The sequence below is a fragment of the Nothoprocta perdicaria genome, unplaced genomic scaffold (assembly GCF_003342845.1).
Source record: "Nothoprocta perdicaria isolate Ctin4 unplaced genomic scaffold, notPer1 scaffold_4, whole genome shotgun sequence".
NCBI classification, from domain to species: domain Eukaryota; kingdom Metazoa; phylum Chordata; class Aves; order Tinamiformes; family Tinamidae; genus Nothoprocta; species Nothoprocta perdicaria.
Window position 1 is genome coordinate 1,641,802 of NW_020455643.1, and position 18,584 is coordinate 1,660,385.

Sequence of the window (18,584 nt, forward strand, 5' to 3'; positions counted from 1 at the left end):
AAAAATGTCACAACCAATTTCACTTTTTACTTTTTGGTTGTTGTTGTTGTTGTTCAGTCCTCACCCTTGGGTTAATAGAAAATGATGTCGAACACAAAAAAAGATTTATGTAAGTCGTGCAGGTTTTGTCACCCAGAGCTGTATATAAAGTCAATTGCAAACTGTTTTCACATTCTGAATTACCTTTCCTAGCTCTGGAATATGCTAAAAAAAATGTCCAGTAGAATAATATAGGAAAATAAAAGGTTTTCTTCTGAGMTGAACTGTACTTCAGAGAAAACTATTTTCTGGCTGCCTTTTTTTTTTTTAATATTCAAGAAGAGATTATTCTTCAGAAGGGGGCAAAAGGGAGGGCAAGAAGAAAGTGTTTTGTGAGTGGGTTATTTGGTTATTTCCAGCTGTTGGTTAATGGTGAGCAGCAAYGAGTCCTTCTGGCTTGGCCACAGCACCTTATCAGCTTGTGCTTCTCAAGGAAATGGGGCAGCAGTGAGAGAGCCAGAGGCCCAAAGACAAGGCAAAAACTGGGGGAAAATCTGGCTTCTCATTCTGACAAATCTAGTTAATGCATAAAACATATTTTGCAAGCACAGCCCGTCCGAGGCTGTGAGGAAATGAAAGGTACATTGGAAGTAAATCAGCTCCCAAGCATGAGCTTGGTTTCATGTTGAGCCTCATGTGAGATTAGAAAGTGCCATGTAAATTCCTTTGTGTCAGCTGTATTTGAGAACGTGGAGCTGGTGGATCCGTGTTGCTCCTGAAGAACAGCAATGGTTTTGCTGGAAATCAAAATGTTTGAGAGCCACGTTTCAGGAGCTAGAGATGTGGGGTTGCCCTGTAGGCTCGTGTCTTACTCCGAGGTCTGATTCAGCCTGACATTACTAGTCGCTTTCCTCAGAGCTACCTGGCCCATGGACATGTTTCAACACCAGGAAAATAAACTAATACAAATCACAATCAGCTTTAAAAATTTGTAGGTTCCACCTGGTTTGTTTTCAGTTGAGTTTTCTCACTGATGGCTGATAACACTTTTCGATTTTAAGCCAAATCTAAGTGCTGAAACTCATGGGGTCATTTTTCCTGGCCCTTTAATGTGGAGGTAAGGACCCAGTAGTTCATGTGGAGTTAAACTCATGGCATCTTGTCTGCAAAGAGCAGGATCCAATGCAAATGGGCTAGTGAAGACATCGAGCTCTACGTCTCCATCAGTGACTCTCTTAATTATGAGGCTGAATAGTGTTTGATTGCAGAACAAAGAGGAATGTCTGGAAGTATGCACTGCTGCTAGCTTGCCTCTTATCAAGACCATCTATCAAATCAAAGCAGCCACATATCTAATAAAAGAGAAAAAATACTTTCCTCTTTTGCTCTTTCATTCTGCCCATCATTTTTTTGGAGGTCTGGTATTTCTTTTCACAGCAAAGTACTAGACATACTGATAAATGTAGTGACCTTTTTGTAGTTATTTTGGATGTCTAAATTGGAAACGGGAGGGATTAATGGGTATCTCACAGCACTGCAGGCTCCAGAGCGAGTTTCTGGTGCCAACCCTGGGTTGCCACCATCTCATTGAAATGTTGTTTTTCTCCTTGTAGGAAGAACTCAAACGGCTCCAGAACACCTTGGAACAGGTCAATGATGGCAAATCTTTACTTCAAAGGTAAATCTGGGGATTCACACATGAAACAGCRTTTATAAGGCCACGATTAAGTTTGCCTCTAGTGCGAGTAACCCAAAGAGGGTGACGGTGGTATCTGTCCTGCACGAGGAAGAGCTGGAGCCTGAACCGGCAGATGGGGGGACCAGATGTCACTTCTGCACCGTCAGCAGAAAAGATGCAAAACACGATCCAGCAGAAGTGGCCACTTCAACAGTCCATTTGATGGTTTTTCACTGCTCATCTCTGCTCTTTAAGGGACCYTCTTCCAGTTGTAGACTGTGTTTTTTGCGTGCTAACATACTGCAAGATTTTGCATCTCTCCCATAAACAATTCTTCTTTTTAGTTACAGGAGGATAATTTCTGAAAACTGCTGCTGATTGAATGATGTAATTAAGTGTCCAGTAAAGTCTCAAAATAACTCCACAGGTTGGGGTCTCATCTTACAAAATTTTCATGCAAAGATCTGTCATTCATGTTGCTAGTCCCATCCAAAGCAGTGTCCCAAAACATTTGAATTTTTTTTATATCTTCAAGCATTTTAAAATTGCTTCCTCCAAATGATCCGTTCACAGCACCAATTCCTTGGTCATCCTTTATTACAAGGAATTCTTTTCTTCATGTTCCTGTATGGCTTTTGCTGATGTAATTCATTTGCTCCCAGCACTATCATTGTTACTTTCCATTTTTACACTCTGGCTTTTCAAATCTAGCCCCAGGGGTGGAAGTTAATTTAGYAGGAATCTCTCTTCTATTTGCCAGTGTTGTTGTTTTATTTATTTATTTGCAGCAGCTTCTTTGCTGGGTGTGCCTGTCTCTGGGGCGCTGGCATCTGGGGGAGTTAGTGCTGAGATTACAGAGCTCCAAGTCTGGAAACTGGATTCAAACTCGTATACTTTGCTAGCAGCCAAACAGGGACCCAGATACCACCCTCCAAAGACAGCAACACCCTTAAGTAAGCAGCTCATGTATGGTCTTCTCTAAAGTCCTGAATTAATTCTCAGCAATTGCAAAACAGTCACTCTGAGACGCGTTGAAAGCATCTCCTTTTCTCTTTCTTAGCCATCAGCTTGCCATGGATGAGGAAAATAACATTGAAAAATACCCTATCAACTTACAGCCCTTGGAATCAAAAGTGAAAATGTAAGTAGTAAAGACTGGTGTTTCTTGACTGAGTRCACCAGGGGTTGCTGATCATCTGGGCTTTCTCTGGGACTTTAAGCATGAAAAAGCCTTAATTTAGCAAGGTGGTTAAGCTCTCATCTACCTTTAAGCATGTGAATATTCTTTTTGAATCGAGTTTCAGATGCTAAACTTAAATGTGGCGCTAATTTTGTAACTTTCTCTGTAGAACTAGAGAATATTTGAGACCTTGCCAGATTTTTCAGGTGCAGAGCTCTTTATCAGATACGCAGGGTTCAGGCAGGGCATCGTGAATACRGGGCATGTAGCTACAGTGCCAGGGAGGGAAGAAATAAGCAGCTCTGCTTCTGAAAAAAAGAGTTCCCTAGCTTCCCAGAATCATTGCAGCCTCACAATGCAGTTTCTGCTCAAAATTTAAAGTTTATCCTTGTGTTTGTCCAAGTAAAGGATCCCACTTTCGTATCCACTCAGATGGGGAGCCTTCATCACGGAGTTTTTCTGTGGACAAACTTCTYTTACACCAAAAAAGGTGGCTGCTTTTACACTGAAACCCTGTACGACTTCCAGGGAAAATCCTGTGACGTGTGGTGAAGGATGTGGCTTTACATGGAGAATTTTATTCATTGCTGTTTTTCATACCGAATTTCATTTTCAGTGGAAAAGCTACAGCTAACGTGTTATAAAGGATGTTAAAATATTAATGCTGCATTAAAATATTAAAAGGACATGAAGTTTCAAATTAAAATCCAGCCAGCGCCTTTTAGTCCTGCCAATATAAGTCAGATGAAAGAATGAATTTTCAGGGAGTTTTCCAGGGGGTAGATATGCCTCAAACTCAGTGTCGTCTCATGCTTTAAAATGGAAAGTACATGCAAATATCGATATGTAAATACTCCATGTAAACATTATGCAGTAAAGCATGAAACTAAAATAATGCAAATATAAATGTTTTGAGTGTGAAGATGTGATTTTTTKGTGAAATCCAAATGTGTTTACCGAAAGCTCCTGCGTTGACACACGCACTGAGGAGCCTTAGCAGACATCGGTGTCTCTTTTCCAGCTGTCGTAGGGCCTGGTCGGTGCTGCAGCGCCCTGTCCTGGGGGTGGCCTGGCAGGGCCTCTGTTGTTTCTGATCCTGTATTTTTCTAAAAAACAAACCAAAAGAGGTATCTGACTTCRCTGGGCCTTAAGATGTCCCAGATAAGCTCCCCAATCAGAGGGTGTCTGAAAAATCCCCTCCTAAGAGGTCCYTCCTGGCACCCTGTGAAGTGCTGATAGGAAGGGATCACATCCCAGGGCGAAGCTTGGCCCTCCTGCTGAGGGAACTGAAAAGTACCATTTTCCTGCGCCATGAAGATAAAATCCAACACCTTTTCAGCCTGGTTGGAGGCTAAAACATTTTCCTGACTTGTGGAGAAAGCAGTGAAGAAGCGGGATTGCGTTCGGCCTAGAAGACAAGGCCGTGGCCTCCAGCAYGTTCCCTCCACCTGCCGTGTCTCTCCTGTGGACCGCAGATGTGTTAATCTGTGGTGGCAGTGAGAAGCTGCCCTCAGGAGCCTTGGCCTCACGGTGGCCATGGTCATATGTGGTGATACAACTAAGAGCCATTGACTCTTTTCCGTATTTCATTGCCTTGTAATGGTGTCCAGTGCACAGTGAAGAGCTGCTGTGCTCCCCGTCYTCATTGTGGCCTCTCAGAACCAGCTGAGCTTTGACTCCCAAGGTGTCCCTGCCAGCGRGAGCTCAAGTTAGGATGAAGTTCAGCTGTGAGAGCCTCTGCACCTGGGGGAGCTGCTGGGCTCATCAAGCCCCTCAACAGCACACACATGTGTTGTGTGGAGACTTCTCGTGTCCATCAGCTTCTTCCTCTCTACAAAATTGCCTAGTAGAGGAGCAGCAGAGGCTTTGAATCCTSTAGCTTTTGTGGTGAGACTGCAACCAGCTGAAGAGGAGATCCAAGGGTGGGGTATTCCCTGACACCTCAGGGAGAGCAACTTTCCTGCCCAACAGAGCATTGGTAAGCACTTTCTTGCCCAAACCRAAGTGCTATGAGTGCTATGGAGTGCAGCCTGGCATCTCATGTCTCATGTCTCCCTATTGCTTCTATTCTCATCGGGCAGACTGGCAGCCTCCACCCTCTTAAATCTTATGTGCTGCATGTTCTTCCTCTCAAGTCCTCTGGTGAACGTGCTCCTGCCCTCCCAAGAAAGGGCCTGTGAGCAGGGAGCCACACATGTGCCACCCTCCTTAGCTTGTCTAGCAGAGAGGGACTTCAGGGCTTTGCTTGCCAGGCAAGACTGCCAGAGCAGAGGAGGTGTAAGAGGCAAAAATGGCTCATGCTGGTGATGTACGTCTGTCCAGCCCGTGAGAAGAGCAGGAGATGGGATGGTAGTCTTGGGCACTTGAGATGATGTTGATGTTGGTTTGCACAATTAAATGCAATCCTCCCGCTGCCCCCAAATTAGAGGACAAGTAAAGGCCAAGGTACTTGATTAATAGACAGGCTGAAGATTTTCCTGAYTTAACAGCTAAGTGAATAAAATCTCAATTACTTAAAAATCCTCGAAGGAGCTCAGTAGAGCTTATTATACCACAGCGATGCAGATAACCTAGTCCTGTGACAGTATTTACCTCTGCTTTCCCGCAGATCACCCTATGCAAACACCCACCTACTTTGCCTCCATTACTGCTACTGTAAACACTGCCTTAATAACTGAGATCTCTCCCTGATCTCCTGCCGCCCGGGCGATATTGCAGTGCCACCTGGTGCAGGAGCCGCGGCTGGCGGCCACCAGCATCCCAGCCTGCTCACCGAGGGACACCCACCTCCCTGCCCCTGGCAGACCCTAACCCGGGCAGTCACTCCCTTGGGAATATTCCCCCACAGCACAAAAAGTTGAGCTTTTCTTAAGCTATTTACTGGCTATTCTGAATTGTGAATTTTCTTACAGAATGAGCAAAGTTTCGAGTTTGAAACCAGAGCTCCTTGTTTGATGCCCACGTGCTGATTTAGAGGAGTTTTTAAGCTCCTGGCTGTGGCAGTWCAGAAATGATTTGCAGGATGCTGATCTGGCTCTGAAGCTGCAATTGTATCTACATTATAATCTGGAAGCTGCATCATTAAAAACCTTTGATTTCTTTTAAACAGATAATTGTGTTTTACTTTCTCCGCAAGATGTAAGTGAACTGTTTAGTTAAGTATAGTCTAGAATGTAGATTACTTCTGTAAACTGAGAAGTTTAGATTAAAGAATTGCTTCTACTTAACAAGTAGCTCAAGGTTTTCAAATCAGAGGATGAGACCTATGGTGGGTAGTTATGCATGAACACTCTGCAAATAAAACAAATAATACAGTTAGAAAAAGAACATCCAACCAAGGACCAACTCTTAGGCTTAGAATATTTATTTGAAATCCTTTTCTGGTCGGGTACCCGCCCCAACCTCTCTCTGATCTCTGCCGCCAGCATCCAGCGCGCATGGCGCGACTACGTGCAGCGGCACGAGGCGCCCGAGAAGCGCAGCCCCTCGCCGCCGTCCCTCGCCTCCGACAAGCTCAGCAGCTCCGTCAGCATGAACACCTTCTCCGACAGCAGCACGCCGGTGAGTCCGGCCCTGGCGCCGCTTCTCCGGCCCCTGCGGCCACCCGCGCACCTTCCCCGGGCTKCCACATAGACGAGCTCTTTGGGGAAAGTTGGGTTGTTGGCTTAAAGAAGGGCATTTGGGGCAACTGTAGCATCTCAAATATGTGTAGCAGCAAACGTGCCTCTTACAGATACAGTTGGAGGTGCAGAAGTGTGTTCAGCTGGGGTTAATGAGACACTGGTCCTAGCCAGGTTGGGTGATGGACATAGCTGGCAACACCAATGTTCTACATGGGAAAAGGCAATGTTGGATGGTGGCTTGTCCTCTTGTGGAAGGGATGAATCTTTAGAGAAGCAGGTCTTTGGTGTTCTGTGTTTGTGCTTTAAACATCAGGTGACAAATGAAAGGGCTGTTCTCGTGAACCAAGTGCGGTTTCAAAGTTCTTGTTGTAAGACCTTTAAGACTGACGCTCATCAAGGCATTACAAATTAAATTTGATCTTGGAAGAAATATTTAAGCCACCCTGCAGACTGGGGTGACTGGTGGCAGGACATCATACTTCTCTTTTTTATTTTTTCAATGTTTATAAACGGGAGAGCTCACTTTTGAAAACACGATGTGGCTTTGATTATCTGTAGGGTGAGATTTGGGGATCAAAAAAAAAAAGTCAATAGAGAGTCTATAAATATTGCTTTTGGCTTTGTGACAGAATCCATCCATTTTTGGGGAAGCTGTAGACCAGAATGCACAAAATCTACATATGTACACAAACTATCTATACAAATAATCTGGGTTGTTGAGCTTGCCATGCAGTGTTTTAGATCACTCGGATAACAGCAGGATGGATCCTGCTGTTCAACTCGAGCACGGAGGATGCGTGTGAGCAGGCTGGCTGAGTCCTTGCTATGAATGTGCATCAGTCACTTTTCCATAGCATTGCTCTTAGTCACACAGAAAAAGTTGGTGGCTTCCGCATTCACTAAGGAACTCTAGAAATCAGTTCTAACRAAGTTCTTAAATGTGGAAACGATGCTACTTAGTGCAAGCATGCAAAAGTCTCCCAGGCCCTGCATTTTCTTGTGCTAAAAAGTCAGAGCTTGGACTTAGGAGGACAATTTGACTCTATTTTCCCCCACTGAATTGTATTATCTAGGTGAAAAATGAAGTGAACTGTTTCCAGCAGCTATTTTTTTTTTTGTGGTACCGTTGTTTGGTAGACTGCATTAGACTTGACGGCTTTTAATAAAATATTACTGAGGAAGTGCACTGTTTTATTTTTGGATGACTTGTGCTCATAGCTGGAGGGAGCTTTCTTGCGATGATAAACTAGAGCAATATTGGTTTATAAGCTAATGCCTTATGCATGAAATGCGATAAGTTCCTCTAATAAGGGGAATGAATGCCGGTCTGGTCTTTATGCGCTGCTGGGGCTTGCTGGAACATGGTTAATAGCTGAGAGTGGCCAGCTGGCTGTCTAGCCACCACAAGAGGTCCCTCGTACCCTGCACAGGACACATCGTGCTGGGAGCAACGCAGGACAGTCAACCGGAGGCCACAACCAAACGGGCAATAACCTCTCAGTGCTGAAATGTGGRTAGGAGAGTGACAGCAAAGATCACCTTAACTAGGTAAACCAGCCTTGGTCCATATTCCAGAGCAAGAGCCCCAAGAAGAGGCACAAATTCATTATAATGTTCCTTTGGCGTTAGTGGTGGTGTTGATAAGAAATATGCCKATGGATAATCTCCCTGAAAATGTCAGACTGAGCAGTATGTGATTTCTGACAGAAGGCACACTGAAATTYGGGCTATTTGGAGCTTTTTCCATTTACTTTCCAAACAGAACGGAAAGACTGTGCCAAAATACATTAGCAATAAGCAGTGATGCAGATGGGGTAGGGAAATTTATGAAGTATTTTGAGAAACGATTGTCACAGCAGAGTCGCTTAATTCAGCTGGAATCTAAAGCTGGTTTCTGATTTCCTTTCCACCCAAACCTGCTCACGCTCTGCTGGACTCTCAGCACTACCTTATGCTCCTGGAGGCATAAAAGTGGCTGAATAATGAAAGACAGAAAGGATTTCATGCCCACAAAATAAATGAGAGCCTGTGGGCTAACCAGTGCATATTAAAGGAGCACGATGGATAGGAAAGCTGCATGCATCAGATATTTATGCATGCCGGTACCTGGGACCAACAGCTGTGAAGGGGTAGGAGTTTGAAACTTTTAACTGGGTCAGTAGTATCTAAAACCAGGTTTAGCCAGGCTGCTGGAGAGCAAGAGGAGTTGTTGGGGTCTGCAGGGCTGTAACTGGAAAGTGAAGATTGAAAGCTGGATCTTTGTAGTTGAAAAAGATCTTGAGCTGGTGTCAGCTATTATTCCAAACCTCCTGTGGCATTTGTAAGGGAAAACTGGGAATAACTCTGAGAAGTCGAGGATTTTTAAAAGCATTATTTTTCCTTTGGCATGCTTAAAAAATAGGACAAAAAGGGCAAAAGGGAAGCAGAAAAGTGATGAAGAACACAGGAAACTGCAGTCCAGTAAAAAGCCTGTACACAGAAAGTCAAAACTGCCCAGGATCAGAGGGGGGTTTTTGTGGGGATAGAGGCACAGCTCGTGTGTGAGGGAAAGCAGGGCACCAGCACAAATGCTGGCCCTGGCAAGTGGTACCTGATACGGGCTGAGCCTTGATAGATTTGGTGCAGGGGAGCRATGCCCTCCCTATTTGCACACATCTGCTCATTCATAATCATTAACATTTCCTGTTTTCTTCAAATATGGTACCTCTTGTCCCAGTAAGAAAAATAAATGCAGAAACACRAAGCAACATCTTTAAAATAATGGCTAAGATGTGATGAGAGTGGGAGGTAACTGTCATAGGAGTGATTCCCACCATGTTTTGCAACAGCTGARATACTTCCTGATACCACAACTTTCAGATTTAGCAGTTTCATATGATTAAAAATATAAATARATAAAAAGGAAAAAACAAACACAGTTCTGGTTTCCATGAGGTGGGAATGAGCTAGGAAAATGGGATTTTCCTCTGACCAGTGTGAGATGCTTGGCTTGCACTCAGTCACTGGGTCACTGATGTATGGTGGTGTGAGCCCTGCTGAACTGCCTGGACCTTATGGATCCCTTTTATGTATGTGGCTTCAACGAGCTGTAGCTGAGGCCTGCTGGCTGTTTTTAACCATGCTGCGGTTCACAGAGACAGTCTAACTGTGCAATTCTAAGATTCAGAAACTTGATAAATCATGAATTATGATACCTTTGGTTTGACGTGGTGGAATTTATTTTCGATCAGCAAACGGCCTTTGTTACTGCAGGCAGCTGTTGCTCATGAGCCAAAATGGTAATAAGAAGTTTGTGCTATAGAAAAGAAACTGTTAAACTGAGGAGGAAAAATTACCATAGGAAAGGTTTATTTGTGCTACACTTGCCAAAACCTGATAATATCCAGCACGTGAAATGTATTCCTAATTTCTGTGGAAGAGGTCTTGTATATAGGATACTGAATCCATTGCAGGTTCTAGCAAATGTAAACAAAAATTCCTTCACGTTTCATTTATATATCTTTATGYCCTTGAAGCTTGAGCACCTCTTCTCAGTATCGTGCCATTATGATTGTCTGCATATCCTTTTGTTGGCTGGCTCAGAAGTACCAGATGGTATACAAGGCCAGAATTAATTTTTCAGACTGCCAACATCTTTTACACCAGGGCTGGTCAGAAAAGCAGTTAAGGAAAATAGATATTTTCATTCAAGTTACTTGTGATCAATCATTACGAGTTATGTAGTTGGAAATCAGTTGCTTTGTTAATGAACTTTTAGAGTAAATAAATTTACAGATGGAATAGTTCAAGAATCAAACAAATCGGGGAACTTTTTGTGGGCTTCAGTGACTGAAATAGCAAGAAGGGTTAATGCTAATCTAAAAGATTACTGAGCAATGTATGTCTCTTGAAGTTTACTAGATTTTTTTAGGCATATTGAATGCTTAGTAGAGTACATTTTGTTTCATCTGAAGACTGATCAATGAAAACGTTCTGAGTCCAACTTATACCTTATACCTTTAAGAATTCACAGGCATCTTTTTGTCATGACACTGAGACATAACAGAAGGCACCAAAAAACCCACAATGAAAAGTAATGAAAAAAACCCTGTTGCTTAAAAGTAAGAAGTGTGGGGGAAGATTGCAGCTYCCATTCAGAAACTGGCAACTAGAAAAATCCAGACTGATATCAAATTGTCAATATTTGTGCCTACAACTGGGCAGCAAATGGTGAACATGAATTTCAAAGGCAGAGAAGACTGATGTTTTTCCATCTTAGAAAAACTTTCCACTTTAAGTCAAATAAATGTCTTCTGTCACTGTCTACAGCTGCCACTGCAACTCTTATAACCATCAAAGGGCTGTTGAAGGCTCTAGTTTTCCTTGTTAGTATCTTGAAGATAAACTGATAGGATAAGCATCTGCAAAATTTTACAGTGAGATTTCATCTCATGCTTTAAACAAATTATTTCTTGTATAAAATAGAGGCCAAATTTTCCACTCTGTGCTACTGCTCTTATGTAGATTTAAAGCTTTGATTTTTATCTGTACTTTACAGCCATTCATATTGGTAAGATCCCACCTGATTCATTAACAGCTCCTATTTTCAGCCAGCTCCTTTCTTTGTSAAAAACTACTCTGGGCAGAGCAATCCTTAAAGGGTTCCCCCCGTCCAACTCTTAAAACTGCCTATGAATACGTGCTTAGTGAGAGCACTGTTAGCTCCCCATTGCTTTAACACATATAGTGTCTACAGCCACCTCCTGAGAACCCTTCAGGTAGATCAAATTATCAGGTAATGAGTCCTGGTACTTGTGTACAAACGATAAATCGTTCCTGACATTGGTGCTCTCAGTGCTTGTGCTGTGATATACAATGCTCCTTCAGACCCGCCTCCCAGTAGGAACCTTCCATAATGGGGAGAATGAACCCAAGTTGAGCAMTGAGATGAAAAAAGATTATTCTTGTTAGGCTACTGCTTTGTAGCGTAATACAGAATGGACTTGTCCRCCAAGTGTATGTAGTATGGGCACTCTTCTGATTGGAAAGACTTGCTTTTGATCAAWTATCAGGTTATTGTATTAGAAACAAACCAGAAGTGCTTGTACACTCTTTAGTTGCCCATTTTCACCCTCTGCTTTTAATAAAAGGTAAGGATCAGTTTGACAACACTATTCTGCCTCAGAAATATTTAAATTATTGTTAATGTATAGAAAAGTGGCAAAATATCTTGGTGGATGTGGCTGAGTTTCTGCATTCTTTCCCCCGAGATAGACAACTGAACATGTAATTGAGTTTCCAGAGCTTAAAATCTTCATGGAATATTTATCAAGGAAAAACGATGATGCCAGAACTGCTTCCCTGACATGGGGTGGTGGTTGTGATCTGTGACATCACTGTGCTGCTTTAGAAGGTTCAGGCTCAAAGATGTAGTCTGGGCAGCCTGATAATCCCCAGCAGACAAGCAAAAGCTGCTGGGAGACACATCTGCATCGAGAGCCCTTGCAGCACTGCTGCTTGATCTCGGATTTTAGCTTTAAGCTAAAGCCCTGGCTTGGGAATGAAATGGGGCCCCGGGGTCCTTCAGCACCGCGGAGAGCAGTGCGTGGAAACCGGGTGTCCTGCTGGGAGACGGTCTTGTGAGAAACGGAAGCACGTCAAGAGCAACCCATCTTCCAAATGTGGCCCTACGGTCGCTTTTCTACCTTCTCTCCATCATTTGATGTTGTAGGAAGTGAATTCCAACACGTCCCCTTGCTCCCCTTGCCCTGCCAAGAGCAACTGCAAATACAACATTACAAAAAAAAAAAAGTCATATATTTTCATGGCTTAGAAAGACAAGTCTTGAATGCTTTCTATCATCAAATGTTTATAAATCTTGTCACCCCTTGCTAAAGTGGTCTTTGCTTTGTGCACTGCAATGCAGTGCTATTTTAGAAGCAAGAAAGAGGTCTAAGGTTGTGTGTGTGTGGTTTTTTGTTTTTTTTTTTTTCTTTTTGTAAGTCTCTCCACTTTCAGCAGTTCTAAAACTCCTCTTGACTCAGCATAACCAGAGTCTCCCAGGAGTCTATATCTAGAGGCTGGCTTTGGGATTTTCTTACTCTATTATGAAAGTTTAAAAAGTCCTCCTAAAATTTAACTGATTGATGGAGATTTAATCCTTGAATCTGTCCTTTTCCTTCTCACAGTGATGGAAAATGAATGATATATTGTGTCTAACACAATTTAAAACAAGGCATTTTCAAATGAAATCTACCTTTGTTCTAAATGCTGCCTTCAAGGTCTAGAAGGCAGAGCTGGGGTGGTTAGACCTCTGTCCTGATCCTTCTGGTGGAGCTTTGACCCTCTTGTCAGCAGATTCTCGTCTTTCCCATGGATTTGGGGGATTGTATGTGAACATATGTGGTTAATTTCTTTCATTTGGGAGAAAAAAAAAAATCTGTGTTACATCCTGAGAGGTTCATGTTTCCTGTCTGAAAGGATTTTGTAACCTACCACGGTTAATCATTGGTATAAAAGGGGAAGTGATAGAAGGCAAACCCAGATGGTATCAGAAGTGCTTTCCTGCCCCGACGCCGTGGCAGATGGTGCAAGCTGCAGGGGAGGGTGGTGGTGCTGCTGTGAGATGTCTGGTTATCCCGAGATATCATGGTATCTGGGGGCTCTGGGCTGCCTTGTCACTGAGTTGCTTAGACCATGGTCCTTAGACCATGACTCTAATGACTAACCAAGGACAGTGCAAGTAGGAGGCCGTGCCAATAACATTTAGGCCTTGCAAAGTTTCTCCACGCTGATGGAAAGGACCGGCCTTGCCTCCTTAACCTTCCCCTCCTTTCCTCTCCTCCTCACCACCCTCTCCTTGCTGTAGCCCTGCAGGAGCACCCACCTTGCACCCTCCCTCCAGATTTGCCATCTCACTTTGAATTTAGTTCAATAACTGCACAATTTAATGTTCTTACAAGTTATATTTGCTGGGTGAAAAGACAACCCTCATCTGATGCTTTTATTCCACATTTTTTCACCCTGTAGAGTCTTTTCTGCTACATTCCTTAATTCCATTGGCTTCAGCATTACCTACCAAGTGAGCTCTTATGTCCCGCTTCAAATAAAAGGAAATTGCCCTGAAATGCACTAAAAAATAGCAATGAGATTATTTGGGTTCTACATGCAGTTAACCAAAATAACTCCAGCTTTCCAGAGGGATTCTGTTCCTTGTCTGATGCTGAGCACAGGACAGTTCTGGCAGTTGGCACGTGCTTTAGAAAAAGGGTATTCAAGCACCTAGCAGCATAGGAAGTGCATGCATGTTTTTGTAATGAATCAGTAACCCTTAGTCCCTTTGCATTGCTTCATTCAAACTAAATATTACTTCTGTCTGTGGCTGATTTGCTACTGATATTAAATATTAAGCTGTAAACAGGAGTTGTTCCAGCATGCACCAGTACTCCTGCGTAGCTTTAAATGGATGTGGATTAAGGCGGGGTGTAGGACAAACTGGGACTGTAAAAACAGCCTTTTCCTTGTGGCAGGGGGCAGCCAGGGTTAGGGTGAAGGTGGTGGTTTATTTAGGTGGAACTTGCGTGAGCTCATGCAATTCGGTGCAATCAGCAGACCAATCGCCAGCGCCACAACTAGGTTCGTGTCTTATCAATAATTATGACTCAATATTGCAAAGGACCTCAGAAATATAAATTGTGGTAAATATAATAATGTGCTTAACTTTTCTTATAATTGCAAATTGAAACTGTCTTTAGGAAAATAGTGATGCCTGTGCCAGGAAATTTCATCATTTTGTTCTGGGAGGTCAAATTAAATTGTAATTATTCCTATTTCTAATCACCTGGAAAGGACTAGTAAAGCCCTCAGGGAAAATGAATCCAAAACTAAGAATTTCATGAAATAAGTGCAGATTCTATGTAATAAGGAGGTAGTAGGATGGAAAAGGAAGTTTGGCTGGGAAAAGACTGAGCACTAAAATACTCCTGTAACTAAAAGTCCAGTTTGCCAGGTTGTCCTTCATCCCTAACGTGGTATCTTTACAGCTGCATGCGTTTTTGCTGAGGGAATTATTAATATTTGAGTCTAAAGTTAGAGCACTGTGTACATCTGCAGCTTGGTGCATTTGCAGGTGCGATTCCAACAAGCGCTCCTGTTTTTATGGGGATACCTCTAAGGGGAGCGTTGCCTGYTTTCTATTAGACTGACTTCCCAAATCTACGAACAAGGCAGGAGAGAAGGACTTGCCTCTGACCAATATTTACTGTGTGGTTTCTATATAATGTAAAAATGCAAGTCTTTGCATTTGCTCTTGAATAACTGAGATGAGAACATAATTAAAGAGGGGGAAGACAAATCCAGCACTGGAATGAAAAGAGCTTAATTAGAAATCAAATATTTGATGATTCTGTAAGGAGCATTAATGCCAGTGTGGACTCTCAGATAACATTTAGAATTATGTCAATGTGAAAACAAATGTTATTTCCATTTCCTTTAATTTGCTGCAGATAATTTTATTTCTAAGTGTAAGCAAAGTACACACGGTGCTTCAGGAAGGTCTAATAAGCACCTAAGAAGGTGCTTCAGGAAGGTCTAATATCTTTTGAATGGGCATTTTAGGTAGAAACAGTTCTTGTGGTGTGTATATATGTCCGTGTATACCATAACCTAACAAGACTCTCTATGTCCATCGTGCTCACAAGTACTTTCCTAGGGGCTTTTTAGTGCTGTAATACCAAGGATCATCCCAACTCCTTCTCGCTGGTGGTAGCARAATGCCAATGGATTTCTTTTTCTTTGTGTGTGTATATATTGAAGGTTTACTATTGATGTAGTTAGTCGATTTAATACATTTCAGTTGACTGGCAGCAAAATCCATGTGGAGATTATCACAGTGGATGGCAGAAGKGCTAATGAGCTCTTCCTGCCCACCACTTTTGTGGGGACTTTGGAGGAGATGTGTTGCCTGAGATGGTTATGAAATTACCATTGTCTTCTGGAATAGGGGTTGGATTTGGTGTGATATCTCCCAAGATTGCCTTCTGTTTAGTATTGGTAGATGGTCTTAAAAATAGTGATTTTACTCTTTTTAATAGAGCAGAGCTTCCTTAGATGTTCCACTTGAGAAAGTTAGGATATATCGTTCATTTCTGTTTTCCATGTTMCCAAAGAATTAGAGAAAAGTTTTATCAACAATATCTGATTTATCGGCCAACGTGGAAACTCTATACTTGCCTTGGAAATCCACACTCAGTACGGCAAACAAAAAAATCAAATCCTGTCAATGGCCAGATAAGCAGTGGGATCAGCAAGAATGAGACCATCATAGAACATTCTTGGAGCTATAGCTCTGCAGTTAAAGTATAAAACATATTGGCTGTGGACAGGCACTTTTGCAGAGGCAAATATTCCCATGGTGCAGGAAATAAGCTTGTTTTTACCTGGGGGACAGAGGGGAAACTCCAGCCTGCTCAGAGSTTCTCCACGGTTGGTTCCAGCCCAAATGTGATGTGTGTGGATGTGTCTGCTTAGCCCTACCAACCCTTGGCTGCCCCTGCCCCGTTGGTATCCTGATTTTTCCCCAAGATGGGCTCTGGGATAGCATTTCTGCAGTGATCAGTGCAGATTGCACCAGAGAMGATTATATTGCAGCATCGTCTGTCTTTGCAGCAGCCGCTGTTGCTGTTGAATTTTCCCATCTCTCAGCTGCATGGGAAGACTGTGCAGTGAAGTCTTCAGCTCCTGGTTGTTGGGGACCAGCAGATTTCCTGGTTATTGGAGACCAGCAGATTTCCAATCCTGGATTTTTCCCGGGGTGATTAACTCCACTCACTGCAATTAATTATGGTCTGTTGTTACCAAAAAGAAAAGGGGGGAAAATGCAGGAAATCTAGGGAACAGACAATACAGTCATGATCAGCAGGACCAAAAAAATTAGATATACAAAAATACATATAACCAAAACTTATTGGTACATAGGGAGAAGCCTGCTGGAATAACCAGGGATGTCAAATTATGTTTGTGGTTCTGTGAACAGTAAAATGAGGCAGCACCACCTCAAAAGTGCCTATTGCAGAAGAGCATCCCATCTTTCCAGATATTTTCTGTTTGTAGACTCAAAGCGGAGAGAATTTATTTCTGCTCACAAAGTTAGTTTTTTAAATGAAATACACTAGAAAACATCACTTTTTTTTTTTTTTTTTTTTTTTTATAAATACTGACAGTGTTAGCTACCTTTCTCACTCTTACACATTTAAGCAGCCACATAGCAGACATTTCCCTGTTCTTTAGGAGATTATATCTGTATTTTAATAAATATATTTTTGAGCCAGCTTGGCTGTTTCTGCCTGTGAAATAGCTTCTCAGGGTCAGCTGAAGTTCATTAGTGAAGACATATATGGTATTTTAGAAGGGAGAATGTGCTGAACAGTTCTGCCAGAGGAATATATTTAAGGGGAAAAAAAAMCTTAATTTCTTAGGCAATATCTCTGCAAATGGTGAATAATTTCACATTGGGGGAAAAAAAGAAAGCCATTACAGCTTTAAATAAGAGAAAAAATGTGGAGCAGCAGAGATGCCTTGCTGTTGCTCCTTCGTTTTTCCTGTCTACTGTGCTCAGACGAGGACAGCCACAGGACCACTGCTCTTGCACAGAAGGATTTGGCCCCTTTATTTGCTGTCCAGCAGATTTTGGTGCTTCCAGTAGCACTGCAGCAAATTGTTGTGTTAAATCCATAGCAAACAGTGCAGAATAACGTGTAGAACAACAAGATAAAGCTGGTGGGGTCAGTTGTCCCTGCACATCCTAGTTAAACCCAAACTGCCTTTGCATGAACAGCACTTAAGGAGCTCTCTAAATACTTCTGCAAAAGTCTTAATTTTGACATTAAGCCCGTACATGAACTTTCCGTACAGAAATTATCAAACCTGAGTCATAACTTGAATTTGTTAACTGCAAATTATTATTTGGTTGGTTGACCTCTTCGTATTATCTCTCCATTTTTCCTTTGGTCAAATTCCAGGAACAAATTACATTATAAAAACAGCTTGAACTTGCCTGTCTGTCACTTTTTCTATTAAATGTGATCATACATTATTTCTCTGTGCCACTGACGTGGGGGGAGAAAATCATTTCAGAAATGAATTCCTGCACATCTGGGTGCAAATAATAATAGTTYTGCAAGCAGATCCTTCCCTGAGGTAATATAATCTTTAACTTAGATGGAGTAAGGTGCAGTTTTCTGACATATTTGGTCATTATTTTGCTTGAAAAGTGATACTGTGGATATTGGATATGAAGTTATCTCCTAGGCTCAGTAGCAACTGTCATGAACACACCATTATGGATGACACAGAAGATATGGGTTTAAACAGCATAAATTTCAACAGATGCTYATGCTGTGCCCTATATATCATGTGTAATGTCCATGACCTGGGTATAGAAAAACCCATTGCAATTCCTTATTCCTCTTGCTCTGCTCAGGGTTTGGTGGTCATAGGGTGAGACCTTCCCTGCTAAATCCAAAGGCCTCCAAAGCTTTCCCCAGAGCCCTGTGTTGTCCAGCCTAACCCTAGTCCAGGGTAGCTGTTGGCCATAAGAAGATGTAGCGTCTCCTATCCCACTGTCCAGCGCTGAGGGCTGGTACATAAGATGCCCCTTTGGGGCTCCTACAGCTCCATAGGAGCCCCAGCAGAGCTGGAGCAGCTCCCAGTTCCAACATCTCCCCACTTCCCAGTGATAACAAGCTAAAACCTGTCTGACTTGACCCAAGTGAGCCAGAAAGATGTTGTCTCGCTGTGACAGGGTGCCAGTTGTGCCCTGGCCTGTTTGCTGGTCCAGCCTGCCCCATCTGATGTCTCCTCAATGKTAAGGTTTCTATGACATGAAGCCAGACAAACTCCTGGTTTAACCACCCAGAAGCAATGGGGTGAATTGGTGAGGAGATACACGAGAACAAGGTATAAAAAGAACCGTAGCTGAACTGGAGAACATTGCCATGCTGTGTTATATTTGACACTTCCCTGTTGTGGCAGATAGAGCGTTCCTCACATCTTGTGCACCAGCCTTGTTACTTCATTGTTTTAAAATTTAGAGGCTTTTGTTTGTCAAACTAAACCCCATGTTTACAATTGCTCATTATGGTGCTGA

At 42.6% G+C, this 18,584-nt stretch overlaps 1 protein-coding gene across 1 annotated transcript in view; it reads left to right on the forward strand.

Annotated features, from left to right (window-relative positions):
* The window catches only part of IQCJ (IQ motif containing J), a 37,004-nt gene extending 30,534 nt beyond the window's left edge, over positions 1-6,470 (forward strand). The window contains exons 2-4 of the mRNA XM_026045219.1: positions 1,593-1,657; positions 2,718-2,798; positions 6,263-6,470. Coding sequence (XP_025901004.1) covers positions 1,593-1,657; positions 2,718-2,798; positions 6,263-6,470 — 354 coding nt within the window. The remainder of the gene's footprint in view (positions 1-1,592; positions 1,658-2,717; positions 2,799-6,262) is intronic.
* The last annotated feature ends 12,114 nt before the right edge of the window (positions 6,471-18,584 follow it).